A 20683-nucleotide genomic window follows, 5' to 3' on the forward strand; every position below is an offset into this window, starting at 1 on the left:
TTTCTTGAGCAATGAAGACTTGCTTGATATACTGGCAAACAGTAAGAACCCTAATGCTGTACAGGTTAGTTCAGACTGAAAAATGGCGTGGAGCTACTAAACCCTGTTCCAGTGACCGTTCATCTTCAGGAGAAAGGTCAGGAGAAACTAACTCCCTCCCCGTACTCTCCCCTTTGCCCCTGCCCCCATCCCCTAACAAAGAGGGCTCATAGATGAGGAACTTCATGCACTCTAGGGTCAATACGTAGCCTGCTCGTAAATTATCGTCTTTTTTGATTGTTGCACTTTTTTATTTCTATTGTTTTTTTTTGTGTTAGTGTACTCAAAGTAATACTTTTACAGTTCATAACTTACTCACGGTTGTGGCTTTAGTTTATAATGTTTGTTGTGTAGACCGTTTAGGCAGGTGATACTTTTTGTGTTTATATTATACCAGCCGCACTTGCGAAAGTGTTTTGGGAACATTTATCAACTCGGTATCGTTCGTCAAGCTCATTCCCCTGCACAAATCCAGACCATGACTTCAGAAGAGGGGGAAAGTGTTCAGCTACCCAAGTAAGTATGATACCACTTGTACGTTCTTAATTTTAGTTTCCTAGGAACCAGATGATATTTTTCCTTATAATGATATACGTATTTCCTCATGCCAAAATATAAATAACAATTATTCACCGGTCCTAATGGTGTCCGCTTACAAGAGATTCGAATATCCTTTTCTAAACATTTCACTTGGTGTTAGTCTGCGCCACAGACGAAACTAAACCCCGGTTAAGTCCGTCTGCGAAACACGTGGGCCCTCATCTGTATACCAGGACTTGAGTATGCGCCATGATTGGCCCGTTAAAAAAGCTATTGAAAGGAAATTCGAAACCCACTTGCGGTAATTCGTTAACGCAGACGTTACTAACCGAGGTTAAATATTACATTTGCGACGCAGGCTAACATGTAGTCTGTTTTTGTCTAGTGGCTGTCTTTGTTCTTTTTTTTTTATTTTCCAAAACTTTTCCATAATTCATTAGAAAATATAAAGGAAATTAATTTTAAATGAGTGTCTTTATGCCTTATGTGGACTGCGCCGGCTTTAAGTCAATTTACCCTTGCCAAAATGAGCCGTTCGGTGATTTTACAGTTCTTGTTTTTTCAAGTCTAAAACACTCGGAAGCGCCTCTTGTTTTAAATTTTATAAAGCATTCCGCTTGTTCATTGTTACAGGACGTTAAGGGCTCGTGGAACTGTGGAGTCTTGGCTGTACAACGTTGAACTTGCTATGTACGAGACTGTGAAAATGTAAGTAAATCTTTCTGGCCAGAGTTAGCGTTTGTCAATTTTCTAGTTCGAACAGTATATTTCAATCAGAATCTTTAAAAAAGTGGTAATATCATGCTTGCTTTGATTTAAGATCTTGTCCCAGTTCAGATGATCGCGTTATTGGGCGGTGACCTTAAGCCGTTGGTCTTGTCTCCTTCATCTTTTCTATTTTAAAAGTGGAAGGAGACGTAAAAAACCCAAACTGCTTTTCGAAAAGAGTAGAGGACAGAGACCCCGGTGGTGTGGTCTCTCTCATGAGTATAGGGAAATGTTAAGGGTCCGTATTAATTTGTGTCATGCTATTGCGGTGACCCTACCAAATTGGCGAATCTAAGTAAATAAATAAAAATGTTAAAAACAGTTTATTGTATTTGTTATAAATTCTTTCGCAAGGTGCTTTGCGATTACATTTCAGGACTGAGAGTTTCCTTGCAGTTGAGTTATTTTGTGTTTTTTTTTTTTCTCAGGCACCTGAGGAAGTGTTTAATGGAGTATGGCACCACTGAATACTCTGAATGGGTGTTAGCTCATCCGGGTCAAGCTGTTCTTACTGTTGTAAGCAAATAATCAAACAATGTAAAACGCTCACAAAGGCTGTTGAAATAAAATTTGTAAAGCCACGCCAAGCCTCTTACAAAACACACAAAGAACAACCACTGGTTAGGTTAAGTTTTTTTTGAGTTACTGAAAGTATTTTATGTTTTCATTTTCTGTTTTACCTTATCTTGATTTAAAAAATTTAAATGGCTTCAAGGATACTTATATTTAAAGGAAAAAAATTAAAACGAGTTAGTGTGTTAGGCGGGGGTTTTATTTTTAAGCCTCTTTCGTAGTGTGTTCTGAAAGCTACAATGCTAATCGAGAGTTATGTTATTTTGTGTTTGATTTAGTCCCAAATAGTGTTTAATCGCGACGTGGTAAACTGTTTGCGTACCACAAGACCAAAAGACTCACTTCAGAGTAAAAGAGAGAAGCTTGTATCAATACTTCACTGTCTGTCTCAATTGGTTACTTCATCACTAGTCCCTCATCAACATCAGACTCTTGAAGCTTTGTTGACAATTGATGTACATGCACGTGATGTTCTGGACTCAATGATCACTAACCAGGTTTATCAACAAGAGGATTTTCAGTGGACGAGGTTAACACCGTACTTATTTTAAAAAAAGTGTATATATTATGCAATGCCGAAAGTTATGAGCAGTTGAACTGCATCAAATAGTTGTCATGGGTGCCGGCACGAAATTGGCTACAATATTGTTTAGTGTAGGTCAGGTACTAAGCCACCAAACAAGTGATAGCTGTACTTGAAAAGGTGGATTTTGACTGAAAATGTTACTTGCTAAATTCTACTGATTTCTACTACAGTTACTCGTAGTAATGAAAAGGGCAAAAATGAAACAAAGCGAATGAAGAAAAATGATTCCCGTGTTGGTGTTGAAGTGAAACAATGTGATGTTACTCCCTGTAACGCATGTTAAGAGAGTTCGCAGAGTCTAACTATTACAGAACGAAATTGCGATATTTGGTATTGCCAGCAGCTTCTTCTGCGGATTGTGTCCAAGCTCCTTTTAACTATCTTGTTACTTGTTTATACAGGCAATTGCGTTATGAGTGGAATGAAGATCGACATGCCTGCATGGTGCGTCACAGCAATGCAGTGTTTGAATATGGCTATGAATACCTGGGATGCTCTCCAAGACTTGTTATAACTCCTCTAACAGATAGATGTTACCTCACATTGACTGGAGCACTCAATCTTCATTTGAATGGTGCTCCAGCAGGACCAGCTGGTACTGGAAAAACAGAGACAGTCAAGGACCTGGCAAAGGTAATCTGTGCGGTAAAAGTACGGCTCACCCATCTTCTGGCTAGAAAATTAAGGACGCTTTCCATTATGTTTGAATTGACTGACCAGACCAACCCAGTCCGTAAAAAGAATTCCACTCTTAATCAGAACTATCCAGCCAGATCAGTCTATTCACAGTACGGCCGGCCAGTTTTGACGTTTTCGTAATGGCTTTTTGTCATTGTTAACCTTGCACTCCGTCGTACCTGTGCCAAAACTCACAGCCCCACATACCCTTCTTAATACCGGCTGCAACAGAAGGCCTGTAGTTGGTTTTCCCAGCCATGACCCGAAATTTTTTCCCTTGTGTCTTTGTAGACTTTGTACGGTAGACAAACTGCAGTCGTAAGCTTAAGAACCTTTTCCTGTCTATTGACTCCTTTTGCTGTACCCGATCGACCTGCGAGTTTACGCAGCTTCTGGCATTGCTTCTGAGTTGTGTTTATCTTTTGTTTTAAAACAGGCAATGGGAAAGCAGTGCTTGGTGTTCAACTGTTCTGAGGGGCTTGATTACAAGGTAAAACTGTGATACGACTGTGATGCTAAACATTAGTGTGAGTTTTTGTGTTGTTTATTCATTTTATTGAAAAGTTATTTGCTAGACACATGCGAAAGCGTGACAATAAAAATTGCAAGCAGTAGTGAAAAATAGCTGGGCAGTTTTTTTTTTCTTGCGTGGAACTAAGTTTACAAACATTTTCGATAACAAAGTTTCATTTTAGCTACCGTAAACTATGTAAATTCTGTGTAAATGTGTTCAGTCTCCCTGCGTTATTTAAGTGTCTCAGGAGCCTATGGCTCCTAAGTGTCTATAATTTTAGCAGGAAGGAATTGTTGAGGACACTAATTATACGTTTCCTGGAGGGGACGTAGCATCTCAGCCGCGTCGCTAAGGACTAGCCTGTACACAGACGATGTTTTCTTTTTCTTTTCAAAAATCGAAAAGCACGCTAGAGTAAGCGCGGAGCGCAAGAACGAGGATAGAGCGCGAGAAAGAAAAAGAAAGTCTTTTTTCTCTTTTCCCCACGCCACCCCCGTGCACTAGCGGTCAATAAATCCTCCGCAGTTTTTATTTTCACTCGCGAAAATAGAGGGTCTGTGAACAGGGTACTAAGGTCCAGCCATTTGCTTGGCAATAATGACAAATGCAGTACCTTCTTTCTTAAGCAGTTATATGAAGAGCCCTGGAATTGGCATGGCCCCAAGACTGATCGAAAGGGTCACCTCCCCGCACTATGTAGAGCGGTGCCGCTCTAACCCGACTAACTTAATCCTACCACGGTCCATACCCTAAATTCAGTTTTTTTTTCCTGATAGATGATGGGCAAGTTCTTCTCTGGTCTAGCTCAGTCCGGCTCGTGGTTTTGTTTTGATGAGTTCAACCGTATTGATGTGGAGGTGCTGTCAGTCATTGCACAACAACTGCACACCATAAAAACAGCTAAAGACAATAGTGTTTCAAGGTAAAAATATTCCTGGGCAAAACGATACACAAAGATACTTAGTGGAATCACTCCAACTTCTTGACAGGAAAAGTTTGCTGAACTCTCTCCCTATGTTTTCTCATTACTCCGTCCCTAGTATTTATAAGTTTCACGCCCACTTAAAGATGGTGGGACGGTAGATGGACCCAACAGGTGAACTAAAACCGCCCTGGAGTTTGTCACAAAACCTTAGTTATTAACGTGTCTTGACCATTGCAAAGCATTACACAACTTAAGCAGTTGGGGATTTTTCGTATCCCAAGACATTTCATTTCTTGTTGACTGATACATTTAGACCACGCCCACTTTCCGACTACCAGCTCTTTGCGCCTTTCCGTTTTCCATTTTAGTTGATTCTGGCGCACTGGCTATTTACCAGCCTCCCACAATTTTGCATAACCATTGTTACCACTTTCTTTCTTATTACTGTCGTCCTAACAGAAATTGAAGACAATGCTTGCAAAATTTTGGGGAATCAAGATCAAGGTGTATTATGGGCAATTGAAAAATGGTAAACATTCCCCCTCCCATCCCGGTCGTCAACGATGAACAACGAAAACAATTCTGTACAAAAATAAAGGACAGAAATTACTGAAATATTTTATTCCAAGTTCCTCCTTATAAAGGCGTAATTTCATTTGTTGGAAAGTGTTGTTTTCTAAATACCTTTTGCTATTTTTGCCGCCAGATTTCTATTTGAAGGAAGGGATATTAAACTCAATGCTAATTGTGGAATGTTCATCACAATGAACCCAAGGTAAGTCGCGTGAACTCAGGCTTAGCTGAGTTGAAAGTGATAAATATTTGCAGTACAATGAGGTATTTTCGGAATTTCCCATTAGCATGTTACTTGTTGTCTCTTCTAAACCTGAGTCCTTTCAATCTTATAAATCTTTTGTTCGTTTAATCGATAAAATAATTCCAAATTACGCTTTGTAAAATTAATACCATCATGACCATCTAAATCAAATGCAGTAACTAGTTTTTTTACCTGGTTTACCAGTTATGCCGGTCGAGTTGAACTGCCAGACAATCTGAAATCACTGTTTCGTCCCGTGGCTATGATGGTTCCTGACTATGCCTTGATTGCTGAGATCATCTTGTTCTCCGAGGGATTCACTGCAGCTGCATTATTATCAAGGAAAGTCGTCAATCTTTATCAACTGGCAAGCAAACAGCTTTCTCAGCAGGTATGCTTCTTGCGACGCGTATGGTTTATGTACAAGAGCAAGCTCCTAATGCAGCAGAAGAAAGCGCACAAACTAAATTTTATAGAGTACGCGTGAAGTAAATAAAGGCCTTTTAGGTATACATGCATTACCAATTTCTCTTGACTTATGAATTACCTTGTTTGGACAACTTTTATTGAATATACGTACCGATATACGATCGGGAATGAGGGGTGTTATTCATTTCCTGCGAAACAGCCGACATTTCACGACGCCAGCACTGCGAAATGACCTCTGTAGAAAGAGCACATAAATTCCATACTGATGAGGTGTCACTACCCTGCACTGGGTAGTGCTTCTGATTGGTCCTGCCGTGAAGGAAATTTGTTTCAACCAGTCAGTAGCACTACCCAGATTTAAGTAGTGATATGTCATCAGTATGGAATTTTTAAGTTGTTCTTTAGACGTCATTTCGCGGGGAAACCAGTGGTAGCGTCGCGAAGTGTTGCCGGGCTGTTTTTTCAGGCTTTGTTGGTCAGAGTTTTGGTGTAATTACTTGCCACGCTACTGAAGATCAATGTAAACATCTCAACTGAATCTTAATCAGGTGGATGAGTTCTGATTTTTTCTTTGTATTCAGGATCACTATGATTTTGGTTTGCGTGCTGTTAAGTCCGTTCTTCTCATGGCAGGACAGCGCAGAAGGACTGCAAGGTAAAAACACTGTTTTTAGTGATGTAGGGAAATCAGCTCTTTGCAAGTAAATGTAGGGATTAAAAATGGCAGTGGAGACGAGGGAAATAAATCTGAACTAGAACATTTATGGTGCGGCCGGGTTCCTTAGCGAGCAATGGCCACTTGCAGGGCTCAAGACAGCGTTTGTTGAATCTGCGTACGATCGACTTTTGAATTTTCTCGAAAGTGTCTCGAAAAGCGCCAGAGCTTGTGGCTTTCCTATAGAAGGTACTTTCTCTTAGATAAATTGCAGAAAAGCAGTATGTTACCGTAGATGTGGCTTCGTTTGGTCATTTTTGCGGTCTGTATCTGGATCATGCCGTATTTTCTCCTTAGTCTCAACATGGAGTCAGAAACCTTAGAAGAGGAGGAATCTCACATTATCATCAACGCCGTGAAGGATGCTAACATCCCAAAATTTGTAGCTGAAGACGTGCCGCTGTTTAAGAGTATCTTGGCGGATTTGTTTCCTGGTTTGGATCCGCCTGGTCCTGATAACAAGCTTCTTAAGGTCAGGACCCTCTCAGGAAGGTTACTAATTAACACACTGTCAAGCGTACACCCATCTTGAAAACGAAGTCTTTTTTTATAAGTTGTCTTATTTGTATTTATAAAAGCACAGTTGCAAATCATGGTGGTATAGTGAGAATTATCCTGCCTATGTTCAATCTGTCGAGGGTTACAATGGTTACTGTGTTGCTTAATTTGTAATTCAGTTATTCATTTTTTAGATGTAGGGTTGCTCTTTCCACTAGTTAAATTATTTAGTGACGATGATGTGAACTGCGGGAATACAAACTTAAATGAAGATATGAACATTGCAGTGGTTCGTAATTTAAGCAATTGCAATTTAAGCCCAGTTTAAAAGTACAGGGTTTCAACCGGATTCGGACCCATGGCCTCTGCGTTTAGCGAAGTTGGGTTTGTATCATTTTCCAATTGATTAGTAATTCACCGAGTGGTTACACTGGCTAAGCCATAGTCCGACCAGTGTAACGTACTGGGCAATAGGTTTGGCAACATCTATACATACTTGCATGCTTACGTAAATATATAGGTCTCCCTTGAATGGTTCAGCTCAATCCCTTAACCTCACATTTAAGCAATTTTGTGTCCTTCCTGAAGGATAATTTCGATAACATATAACTGTACTAATTTGTTTCGTTCAGAAAGCCGCCAAGACTGCATTAGGGGAGTTGTCTATTCAGTATTGGCCTACACAGATTGATAAGGTTATCCAGTTGAACAGCACACTGCAAGTCAGACATGGTGTTATGCTCGTGGGACCCGCTGGTGGCGGGAAAACCACCACGCGTCAGATCCTAAAGCGTGCGCTTGTCGTCCTACCAACCATTCAAGCCCGGGAACAGCAACGTCAACACATTGGTACTGGGGAAGAACCTGATGAGAATGGATCTTCTAAGACGGCATTATCTTACTTGGTGAGTTTGTGGGTCCTCTGTAAAAAATTCTCACCCTTCTTTTCTCTTTATGGTGGCTAAATATATGTGTTTTCTAAGGCTCAAATGCGTTAGTTTCTTTTATTAATTAAACAGTACGTAATTCGACTTGTAGATCCAATAATTCTTCCTCATTGCGCATATCGTTTTCAAATAGAAAAAAAAAACAACTTCCTTGGTGACAGTGACACTCGGCTTCCTGCAGCTTTTTTGAAATCCTCCAAGTCCAGATGTTTCTTGACTTATCTTACTAATTTGTTTTATCACAGCGAAGCGTCAAAGTCAGACGTGGTTCCGTTAACGTAACCACACTGAATCCCAAGTGTGTAACAGTGGGTGAACTCTATGGGGAAATTAACTCAACCACTATGGAGTGGAAAGACGGTCTTTTGTCACACGTATACCGTAAATATGCTAAGGAGAGCAGAGGGATGATACGCGGTGCAAGGAGAAAGCAGTCAAATGCCCCCGCACCTAATACACCTAACACAGCCAGGTTATCAAGAACATCTTCAGCTAAATCTATCAGCCCAAGTGTGTCTGCTATTAGCTTGGAGGACAACAGTGAAGGTGAGAGGTTCGCTGACGCACTGACATCACATTTACATCTTAAGGGTCTGTCAGACAAACTGATTGGTCCACTGATTGGCTCACGAACTTTGCATCATAGACTTATTGACGTAACGCGTTGGCTGTCTGACGTTGTGAAAGAATGAAGGGCTAGCAGACCAACTGTCTGTCTGTTAGACTAACAGACAGAGTATTACCGACTGACATCATGGAGGATTCACGATTGGATAACAAACTGTCTGCCTGATGGACTAATTGACAAATAAATCAGTGGCTGACTGACTGATTGACAATATAAAAGACTCATAGTCTGGCTGACCATCTGTCATAGACTAAATGGCAAAGAACTTACTTTCAGACGAACTGATTGACATTATTTGAAGAATCATGGACTGGGTGACCTACTGTCCGTCTGATAAACTAAATGACAAAGTATTCACTTGCAGACGGACTGATTGACAATATGGAAGGCTAAAGAACCGGCAGACCAACTCTCTGCCTGATAGACTAAATGACAAAGATTTCACTTGCTGGCTGATTGTTTGACTTATTATGTAAGACTGAAGGACTGGCTGACCAACTGGCTATTTGGTTGTTTGACGGACAGATTGAAAAGCTTTCTAACTGGCTAACTAACAAAAAACCTTTTTCTGGCAAAATGGTTAACTAGCTCCCTGATTAACTGGCATAGGGTGTTTTTTTTAGTTACGTAAAAGGACTGTCCAACGGACTAATAGCTGTTACTGGTCAACTTAAGGTGGATATCCTCAGTCGTGTATTTTTCCCATGTCTCACTCGCTGGCGAGTTAAAGAGTTCTTTGGATTATAACCTACTAGATTCTTAACCAAACGCTGGACAATAAGCAAACGTTTTCACGTTGAACATACCATTATGTCCTTCAGAAAATTAGTCAATTTGAACTGCTTATTTAATACGAATGTCTGAACTGCTCATGCATAAAACTGCTTGAATTGCTTCTTACGGCAGGCGAAACAGTTACAGCGACTGAAGAAGCCAGTACTGTCAGTAAAGACGAAACACCCATATGCTGGCACTGGATCGTTATGGATGGACCTGTGGACACGCTTTGGATCGAAAATCTAAACACCGTTCTTGATGATACCAAGGTTCTGTGTCTTGCTAATGGAGAGCGGATAGGTATGGGGCATGGTATGAGAATCTTGTTTGAGGTTGATAACCTTGCTATGGCTTCCCCCGCTACTGTCAGCCGTTGTGGAATGGTCTACATGGTACGTATATCAGTCTCGCCTGATACTACACAAGCCACTGTTTTAACCTCGCATTGCATTGGACTACCAAGTTTCTGTCGAGGCGCCTTCAAGAACATTCAATCAAGTCTTGCTTGGGTCTTAAGGGAAAATTGTTTAGCCCTAGAGTAGTTTATTTCTCTGGTGCAGTTTTATATCAGTTTTATGTCGGTTGTCTGTGAGTGACATATGTAACTCTAAAATGCCACCACTGAAAAAATGTTGCTAGATATCACTTGATTTGCTTTTGTCTTAGTTGAATGCCCATTGATGTTTTGTTCCTTTTTTAACATCGGTGTAATATTTATCTTTTTCAATGAACACTTTGCCTTGAAAACGTATGTTATTGTACGTTCCTGCAGTGTTTTCGTTACATATTTCAATCAATATTTGTTTTTCAATGTTTTTAGGAGCCCAAAGATCTAGGTTGGAGGCCGTACGTAAAGACTTGGATACAAAGACTGAAAGAACAAACAAAGGTATTTAACTGAGACCTTGATTACGAATGAAATTTCCAAAAGCTGAGACGAGAAGAGCCTCCTATTGTCTTCTTCAGAGAGGAGGAGAAAAGGAGGCTCTGTCTGAATTGTGTCAACCCTTTGAAGTCTCTGAAACCCGAACTTCTGGACGAGTCATTGATAAACCGATGCTCATAATTGAGACCTCTCTACTATCCCAGCAATAACCAGCACATGATCAACAAAGATGTTTCTTCGTTCATGTAGAAAAGGATCTGCAGGCAGGATGATACATTGACCGTGGTGGAATCGAGGCCAATAGGCTTTTTCCAAAAAATACCGTGATACTCTTTGTTGACCCTTCAAATTTTTGCATAATCATTGTTTTAAACTTCTCTTGGGACTTACAATCGCCCCAAGAGAAATTGAAAACAATGCTTATGCAAAATTTTGGAGCAACATCAAAGAGTATTATGGTATTTTTGAAAAAGGCCTATACGTAATGCGAAGGGTGGTATGATGCCAGCCCTGGGAACCAGTTAATAATCCGACCTTAACTTTGTGACTCTTCACTCGAAACGTTTTCTGCTAGCCTGGAAATTCTAACCAACTGGTCAAATTTTAAAAGTAGGTTGAGTTTGATCGTCCCGGTGAACGTAGTTCTGAATAGGACCGTTGTTGTTGACAGTGACTGACCTCAGTTCGACAACCTGTGCGGTAGTCATCTTCAGAGTCAAAGTGAGTTGCATCACGTCAGTTGATGGTATTTTACTCTGGTTATTGACCTGATTGGTCAATTACTTCACGAAATTGGTCGACTGTCAGTTAAGTCGTGATGTTATTGGCTATAAAGACCCGTAAATTGGTGCGTTTCGATCCGTCTATTGTCACAGTCAAACAGTCGTCCAGTTATTCAAATTGTCAATTGTCGTTTGTACGGTGCCGGTACTTGTTGGCTACGATTCAGTGGCGTTTGTTCCAAGTTAGTAAACCAGCTTTCTAAAGTGAGTCGTTGATAGTAATCTGTTGAATGCGTAATACATGTCGCAGAGTCCCAGTCGATTTGATGTTTCGTCCATAAATGGTGTCCAGCAATGTGATTGTTGACGTCACCACTTCTCGTCGCTCGTTTGTGTTCGGTGAGTCGCGTGCTAAGGTTTCTGCCGGTTTCACCAATGTAAGTAGCCTGGCAGTCGCAGCATTTTATCTTGTATGCTTCTCCCTGTCTCTCCTCCGGTTTGTCTTTGTCTTTGTCCTTGACATTAGTAAGTAGTCGTCATAAAGTGGTTATCGGTTTGTATGCAACACGTATATTGTAAGGTTGTAGTACACGTGCGATAGTTTCAGAGGTGCCTCTGATGTACGGTATAGTCGTCGTAACAGGGCCAGTGTTGGTCTGAGTGTTGGAATCAGTGTTACTGTGAGTGTTCCGTCTAACAAAGTCCGTGATGTAGTTGTTTTTACTAAAAACGTTGTTTAGGTAGTCAGTCTCGTCTTGTAGGCTGTCAGGTGGGTCGCAAACTAGTTTCGCTGGTCTGGTCAAAGTGCCTATGGTTGTAGCCTTGTGAGAGGTCGGGTTGTACGATGACTGTCTAGTAATCGGTCGGTATGTGTCGGTTTTCTGTAAATAGTCGTTCGTGGTCTGTTACTGTCGCGAGTGACCAAACAGTCTAGAAAAGGTATCTTGCCATTTTCTTCGTTCCCCCTGGTGAACTGTATGTCCGCGTTCTGTCCGTTAAGGTGTTAGTGAAAATCGTCGATTCCGTCTTTGTGTACGGCAGTAGATGTGTCGTCAACGTAGCGTAACCTAAGAGGTAGAGTTCGCGTGTAGGTAGCTAGGGCTTCTTCCTCGATGTTTTGCATAACAGTTTCTACTACGACAACAGAAACTGGAGAGTCAATACATGTACCGTGTAACTGTTCGTAGTGTTTGCCTTTGTACTGAAGGTACATCGAATAGGTCCATAATGTCGTCTTTAGGTAGTGGTAGTTCAACAGTTGAGTTCTTAATAGCGTTACAGTGGAATACTGGTGAACAGTGATTTCACGTCAAAAGACACTAGTTTGTAGTCGTCAGGTATCTGTATTGTCTCAATGGCGTCAATAAAGTTCTCAGTAGACTGTATTTTATGTCTAGATTCGTCGGTCAGAGGTTTCAGTACGTTAGTTAAATATTTAGACAGTTGGTAAGTAGGGGACCCACGTAAAGAAACTATGGGCCGCATAGGTATGTTGGGTTTGTGTAGTTTTGGTAGTCTATACAGCTTGGGTGGCTGCGGAACACTACACCTCAGTCTGTAGTAGTGTCGAAAGTCAATCTTGTCGGTTTTCTTAAGTGTAAGCAGTTTGTTGTTAAGTTTGCGTTGCAGTGCGGGTGCAGGGTCTCGTTTAAGTACTTCGTGGGTCTGTTTGTCGTTAACAAGTGTCCATTTTGTCGTTTAGTCTGTCTTGTCCACAACAACAGTCACCCGTCCCGTGTTTGTTCGTCCCCTTAGTCTTGTTTGTCCGTTTAGTTTGTGCATTTTCGTAATTGAGGTGGGTACGGCGTTTACAAGAACTATACTGCTGTTTTGAAAACAGGAGTACGCTTCGAACGGCTAAAGATGAAAGACACTTGACAGTTGTTTAACCTGTTTATCATTGTCTGTTCCTGAAACCCCATCACCGCCGGATTCATGGAGAAGTTTTTGAGATTTAAAACCCGAAAATGAAGGAGGCAATTTGTTTTCTTTCGAGGCTGCCATCAAAGTGAACTGCCAAATGTGCTTTTTCTTAGTGCTGGGGTTTCATAATTTCGTTTGGATATTGCAGGAGAGAGTCGTCGTCGCTCTCCTTCGTCGGCTTCAACGTAGTCGTCGAGGAAATTTACACTCTGTGGCCTGTGTCGCCAAGGATGCGAATACTAAACTTTTGAAATAAACTTTTGTTAACACTACAAGAAATTAAACGAATCTCAGTCAACGTTTTCTTCGACCACGTTTTCAAGTCACAGTTTCTATATCTCTACTGAGTAGCCAAGCCTCCTTTGAAGCCAGGCCTCCTAGCTAGTTTTCAGTTCTCCGCGGAACTCCGCGACACTCCCAAGCCAGGAGAAAGTTCCTATTTCGGAAGAAAGGAGTTTTTGCATCTGTGCTCTTGCTCTAATTGCTGCCGCTCGAATGGGGCGCAAAGTTTTTGAGGTAATTTCCTCAGTTTCTTTCAACTGTTCTCCATCCTGCGTCATTTCAATTTCTCGACCACTATCACATTCTAACGGGTAGAGTAGATTTAGGGGTCTGTTGAGTACTTTCTTGGTTGGAAGAAGAACTTTGGCTGTCCGGATCTTTCCGTCATTGCTTGAAATCAGCTCAGTAATTTTTGCCATTTTCCAGACCCCACGCGGTAAATCTTCCTTTAAAAGCACTATACTGCCTACTTTAGGCTCTTCTGCTGCTTGAATTCGAGGACCCTTTACATGTGTTTGGCGTCGTTCTCGGAGGTTAAGTAAGTAATCATCTTTCCAGACTTTCCAAAGTGAATTCAGGTGTTGCCGGCCTTTACCCCAAATCTCTACTAATTTATCGGTTGAGCTCTTCTTTCCATAGTCTGGATCATGGGGGCCATGGATCTCGATTACCGGAATCCCTGACTTGGGATTGAGACCTAAGAAGTCGGCTGGAGTAAGCGAAAATCCAGAACCGAAGTCCTCACCGACGTAAACAAGTGGGCGAGAATTAATAACAGCCTCTGCCTCTGCTAGAAAGGTTTCAAGCTTCTTCTCGGTCAGGCAGATTTTGCCAATTGATTTCTTGAGAGCTCCCTTAACAGTGCCAACTAGTCTCTCATAAAAACCACCCATCCAAGGGGCCAGTTCCACTATAAAGTTCCATTCAATTCCTTGGTTGGCAGTGTAACTTTGCACCTCGTGGTGTGACATTGTTTCCTTCCAGGCTTTGTCAATGGCAGTTTTTGCAAGCTTAAATTGTGGCGCATTATCTAGTATAATCTGTGTAGGTTTTCCTCTTCTTGCTATAAATCGTCTGAGTGCAAGCAGGAACTGCTCAGCAGTCATATCCTTTACCAGTTCCAAATGGATGGCTCTGACAGTGACGCAGGTAAAGAGACATACCCAGACCTTTTCTTTTGAACTTTCACCTTGAATATAAAGAGGGCCAAAATAATCTAAACCAGTATAGGTGAATGGGGCAGATTGTGCTACTTTCTTCCTGGGCCATGGAGACATTGATGGAAGTCTGAAGGGTCCACCTTGAAATCTCTTACAGATACCACAGTCATGAATTGCTTTCTTTACTTCAGCTCTTCCCTGAGGAATCCAATATTCGCTTCTGAGTTGAGCTAACGTATGAGAAACACCGGAATGAAACAGCTTCTGGTGGTATTCCTTAATGAGTAGTGACGTGAAGTGGCTCCTTTTGGGAAGAAGTATTGGATATACTGCATCAGGAGGTAGTTCAGCATGAATCATTCTTCCATGGCAATGAAGTAGTCCATCTTCATGAAGTTGAATGCCTAGTTGATTTTTGTAATCCTTCTTGCTCACAGTTCCATTTGTGCTATTAAATGCTTCGGGGAAGTAAGTCTTCTGGATGGACTTGATCCATAGAGTTTTTGCTTCCTTGATTTCAATAGCTTTTAGCTCTCCAGTTTGGGTTTTCTGTTTTCTAGCTTTCTGAACAAATCTTAATAGCCACGCTGTAATTCGAAGAAGCCGAAGAAGGGAAGAATATTTCTTTTCATCCATTCTGAAGGGGGTGACAAAGGATGCTGACTTATCTTTGCTTTCAACCTTCCCTTCATTGATGTTTTCTCCAGCCATATTGGAAGTTTCATAGAAGGTTTTCGGGCCCTTTGTTTCACTTTCAATCTTCTCCAATGTTTCGTTAGTAATCATTGGGATATCCCAAGTTGGCCATGTTTTCTCACTGCCCTGAAGCCATTTCGGTCCATGCCACCAAAGTTCACATTTGTCCAGTTCTTGTGCTGAAACTCCTCTTGTTGCTAAATCCGCAGGATTTTGACTGGTTTCGACGTAACGGAAACTTATGTCCTTTGTTTCAGTGATCTCCTTGACTCGATTCTGAACAAAGGTTGTTAGTGGCTTCTTGCTCATGATCCAATGAAGAACACATTGATTGTCTGTCCAAAGGAATTTCTTTTCCATAGGGAGTTGAAGTTGCTCTTGTACTAAGTTGAGCATGCGAACACCAATAAGCACTGCTAGAAGCTCCAGTCGAGGTGTTCCTAATTTCTTTATGGGAGCTACTCTTGCTTTGGAGAAGAGCAAATTAACACCAGCATCAGAGCTCAAGTAGATAACAGAGGCATAAGCCTTGGTTGAGGCATCACAAAAGCACAGCAACTGACAGTTTGAGTTTCCGATGAATCGAGGAATGGTTACCATGGAGATACATTCCATGTCTTTCTGTAGTTTCATCCATTTATGAAGCATCTCTTCATCCAGTTTCTCATCCCATTCTTTCTTTGAGGCCCATAAATCTTGAAGGAAGAGTTTTCCCTGAAGAGTTGCAGGAGTAATGAATCCCATTGGGTCAAAAACTGTAGCGATGGATTTAAGCACTTCTCTTTTCGAGGAACATTCTGTTGGTTTTGAACCTTTGACTATCAGGTGATCTTTAATAGTGTTCCAGAGTATTCCAAGTACTTTCATTACGGTTTCCTTTACTCTATCCTGCTCTGGAATTGACTTCAGAAATTCTTTCGAGTGCGACCCCCATTCTCTCAGATTCATGGATGATTCTTGAAATACTTCTTTTGATTCTGAATAAAACTCTCTTGCTTCTTTACTTGAATTGACTCCAGTCAAAAGATTGTCCACATACATGTGTTTCATAATCTTTTCTGCAGTAGGAGTTCCAACTTGTTCTAAGTGATGAAGAATAGTGGCACCAAGCAGAAAAGGACTTGAGATAACTCCAAATGGGACCCTCGTAAAGCGATAAATTTGCAGATTGTCCTTGGACAGTGGCTTATTAGGATCTTTAAGCCACAGGAACCTAGTGACATCTCGATCTGCAGGTTGGAGACCTACTTGCAGAAAGGCCTTTTCAATATCTGCTGTCAGTGCTACTTTGTAAGTCCTGAATCGTAGTAAAAGCCCACAAAGATCTTCTAAGATGACAGGACCACGGTACAAACACTCATTAAGACTCTTGCATCCTTTTTTGGCCTTTGCTGATGCATCATAGACAATTCTAACTTTAGTTGTTTTTCGATCAGGGGTGATGACAGCATGGTGGGGAACGTAGTGCTTTTTACATCCTTCTTCAGTTCTATCATTCACTTCCTCAATGATTTCTTTTTTGAGTTGATCTTTGATGATGCTGTCATACCTTTGAATTAATTCTGGATTTCCTTGAATTGGTTTCAGGAGAGAGTTAAGCCTACCAACAGCCAACTGGTAGTTGTCTGGGAGCTGAGGGTTTTCTTCTTTCCATGGCCAAGTAACTTCGTACCGCCCATTTGTCTTCCTAACAGTGTCGTGGAAGTTTTGAATAGCTAGATCATCATCACAATCGTTGATTGGCTCCTTGATTCCAATAGTTTCCAATTTCCAAAACTCGTCTAAGTTTGGTTTCACAAAGTCATTCATGTTCTCCAGAGGAGCAGCGAAGGATTGCTGATATTGCTGACTGGAATTTCCAGTCATAAGGAACATTGAAACTTCCGCTGCTTTCTTTTCTTCAGTTGGCAGTCTACCAGAGAGGATCCAACCCAAATGAGATCCAAGCAAGTAGAGTCCAGGAATCACCTTTTTCCTCTCTGGCAAAATCAAATCACTGTAGTAATCATTTCCAATCAACAATTCCACATTTGACATCTCCAGTTCATTTGGGAGAGTGTCAGCAAGCTGATACTCCTTTGAAAGGAATTCAAACTGCTTAGAATTAATAGGAGCCCTTTGAATCATCCCAGTGATCTTTGGAACAACATTTGCTTGAATGTCCACTGTCTGTCCATTCTTTAATTTCAAACCAAACTCAACCACTGGAGTCTTAAATTCCTTAGGCTTTGTGGAGCCAAATGTGAAGACAGTCAAAATTTCAGTATTGCTGGGCACCAGTTGGAGTTTATTCACTAAATCCTCACTTATGTAGGTTCTCTGGCTTCCACAATCTAGCAAGAGTCGAGTAGACTGTTTCTTTGAAGTCTTGAGGTTCACAGTATCTGCCAGTGCAGTCTGCATCAGTACTTGTTCGCCGGAAACCAGTAGTGAACTTTCAGTTTCCGGTGCCATTTGGGGGTCAATAAACATAGTCAAAGTTTCATTTTCTTCATTAGAAGAAAACCTTTTAGGCTAAAGACTCCTGTGATGATTTCCAGCTTTATGGCAATGAAAACATGGCTTGTTTACTTTGCAGTCTTTCAGTAAATGATTTGGCTTCAAGCAAATAAAGCAGTTTCCTTTGATTTTTGCCTTTCTTGACTCTACCGTTGGAAATGTTTTACACTGGTCACTCCAGTGATCCTTTCTGTGACAATAAAAGCAGCCCATTGTTTGACCACCAGTAGCAGACTCTTCATTTCCAGAAAGTAAGGCACCCGTGGTGGTGATCCCAGCCCATCTTGAAGGGAACGATTTCTGTTTTTGAGACTTCACTGTGGTATCTTGACTTTCAGGGCCCTGAATCAACTGTTTGACGTTCTCCAACCTCTTGAGCACAAATATACCGCTTTAAAGCCTTTCGGATACTTTCCACTGTCCACTTCTCCTCCATGTCCTTGTACTCTTCCATCCGGGATATCACTGTCTTTGGCAGCTTTGACTTAATGAGGAAAACAAAATGTGGCTGGTCCACATTTTCACCGAGGGCTTTAAGAGAACGAAGATGCTTCTCAATCATGTCATAAGTTTCACGAAGTTTGGCAGTGTTAATTAAAGAAACGGGAAGATCCATTAACGCCGAGTAGTGAGCATCCATCATGAGTTCGTCTCTTCCAAATCTCTCTTGGAGTAAATTTACCGCTACTTCGCAGTTGGTGTTAGTTAGTTCCAGTCCAGAGATAACTACACTTGCATCTCCTTCTAATTCAGCTCTTAAATAGTTGAATTTGTCCACAGGCTGAAGGTTTGGATTCTTGTGAATGGAGGCTTCAAAAGAGTCCCAAAATTCTTGCCACTTCAAAATATTTCCATCGAATTTTTGAAGTTCCAGTTTGGGAAGCTTGATAGTGGGAGTGTGACGAGTAATTGGAACACCAAACTGTTTTTCCAATTCAAGACATTTTTGTTCCATTTCTGCTTTCATCTTAAGTTCTATATCTGCAGTTGTTCTTTTGAGTTCCATTTCCTTTTCAGTTTGAGCCAACTTCCTTTTAGCTTCCAGTTCCACCTCCAATTTCTTTAATTCATGTTCACGCTGTTTGTCTATTTCATTCTGCTTCAAAATTTCCAATTCCAACTTCATCTTTTCCATTTGAATCTCTTTCTCTTGATTAAGTTTTGCAAGGTGAAGGTCCTTTTCTTGTTGAAGTTTTTCCATTTGAAGTTCTCTTTCATGAGCTCTTTCCCTCTGTTTTTCTTCCTTTTCAGTTGTCTCTTGTTTTCGTTTAGCAATATTTATCAGAAGTGTTTTAAGATCGCAAATAGCCTCGTCTCCATCAAGCTCGAGAATACTGAACTCCTCCATTTCATTTTCCAGTCGCTGGATTTTAGCTTCGTCTTCCTTGGATGATTCTTGTAGCTGTTCCAGTAAATCTTTATAAGATTTGAGGTTTCCTTCCAACTTGAGGAGTAATTGATTGGCTTTGTTCTCACTTTCATCCAGAGTAGCATCGTGTTGGAGGAAGGCTTGAGTTTGTTTAATTCGATCCTTCAGTCGCTTCTTCGTCGGACCTAAACGCTGACGAATACATCCACTCATGTTCCACGTACAAACGGTTTATAACCTCGCTCTGCTACCACATGTCGCCAAGGATGCGAATACTAAACTTTTGAAATAAACTTTTGTTAACACTACAAGAAATTAAACGAATCTCAGTCAACGTTTTCTTCGACCACGTTTTCAAGTCACAGTTTCTATATCTCTACTGAGTAGCCAAGCCTCCTTTGAAGCCAGGCCTCCTAGCTAGTTTTCAGTTCTCCGCGGAACTCCGCGACAGCCTGTGACTTTGGCGATATCTGAGCGCACAATGTTGGCTTTCTGCAGCTTGTTGACGGTTGGTTTTCTTGCACTGTAATTCGTGAACTTTTTTCTCACTCTCTTCAAGACTAGTACTAGCTACGGATTTTTGTCATCATGTTAGTTGTGGTATTTTCGCCCATTTGTTTAGTCTGAACCAGATATTTGTCATTAAATTTTTGGTTTCGTTTGATACTGAGGTAGAAAGAACCAGACCTTTGCATGTTTAGAGGTTCTTCGCTCGACAAATAACTTAAAGAGAGCAACCGGACACCTTTCTGCTCCAAAGGACAACGTACGTGGCTTGAAATCCCTGTTGTTATAATGGAAAACTGGTATCCTTGTCATTTAATTGGGTGGCAAGTGTAGCTATCATGGCTTGTGGTCATCACCGTTTTTTTTTTTGGTTTTTTGTTTTTTACTTCAGCGTAGTATGTTTCATGTAGGTTGTTTATTTCTCTGTCTCATTTTCCTTGATTTTGCTGACAGTATTTTTTTCGTCGCAGTGAACACAATTTATGCAATTGCGTAAAGAAGCCTGAAAAAACAAAATTCAGGACTTCAACGGGGTTTGAACCCGTGACCTCGCGATTACCGGCCGGTGCGATGCTCTACCAACTGAGCTATGAAGCCACTGACGTTGGGAGCAGGTCAATTGTGTGTTCATATGTTCACCCACAATTGACCTGTTCCCAACGTCAGTGGCTTCATAGCTTAGTTGGTAGAGCATCGCACCGGCCGGTAATCGCGAGGTCACGGGTTCAAACCCCGTTGAAGTCCTGAATTTTTTTTTCCAGGCTTCTTTACGCAACTGCATAAATTGCGTTCATTTTCATTTCATTTTCGCAGTTCATATATGATTTGTTTCATATATCATTAACACCCAGTTTTTTTTTCTTAGCACCGCATTTTCAATACATTCAGCCAGAAAGACGTACTTTTTACTGTATTCGTGTTTTTGGAATATTTTTTAACTGTTCTATTGCTGTTTTACATGGAAAATCAAATCGTTGTTTGTTGAAACCCATGGTCATTTTCCTCCTTGTCTTATCTTAAATTTTGTTGCCATAAAACAGCTTAAATCTGATTGGCTCTCGTTGGTTTCGTTTGTTTTTTCAGCCAGTCAAAAACCATTTGTAATTTGCACTCGTGTTACAAATTTGTACTTTTGATACAGGAGAACTGCACTCCTTTTTCAGTCAATCAGAATTGAGTAGTTTTTTCGTGTATATTATTACAAT

The 20683-nt window shown here is 41.0% G+C and overlaps 1 protein-coding gene across 1 annotated transcript in view; it reads left to right on the forward strand.

The window, feature by feature from the left end:
* The window catches only part of LOC140925127 (dynein axonemal heavy chain 6-like), a 101306-nt gene that overhangs the window by 47678 nt on the left and 32945 nt on the right, over nt 1–20683 (forward strand). The window contains exons 23-38 of the mRNA XM_073375083.1: nt 1–64; nt 437–555; nt 1213–1287; nt 1776–1863; nt 2199–2449; nt 2908–3139; nt 3621–3674; nt 4475–4620; nt 5330–5398; nt 5645–5831; nt 6451–6524; nt 6882–7056; nt 7715–7987; nt 8275–8575; nt 9564–9826; nt 10255–10323. The exon at nt 1–64 is cut by the window's left edge and continues 41 nt beyond it. Of these exons, the coding sequence (XP_073231184.1) occupies nt 1–64; nt 437–555; nt 1213–1287; nt 1776–1863; nt 2199–2449; nt 2908–3139; nt 3621–3674; nt 4475–4620; nt 5330–5398; nt 5645–5831; nt 6451–6524; nt 6882–7056; nt 7715–7987; nt 8275–8575; nt 9564–9826; nt 10255–10323 (2440 nt within the window). The remainder of the gene's footprint in view (nt 65–436; nt 556–1212; nt 1288–1775; nt 1864–2198; nt 2450–2907; nt 3140–3620; nt 3675–4474; nt 4621–5329; nt 5399–5644; nt 5832–6450; nt 6525–6881; nt 7057–7714; nt 7988–8274; nt 8576–9563; nt 9827–10254; nt 10324–20683) is intronic.

The sequence above is a fragment of the Porites lutea genome, chromosome 14 (assembly GCF_958299795.1).
Source record: "Porites lutea chromosome 14, jaPorLute2.1, whole genome shotgun sequence".
Lineage (NCBI taxonomy): Eukaryota > Metazoa > Cnidaria > Anthozoa > Scleractinia > Poritidae > Porites > Porites lutea.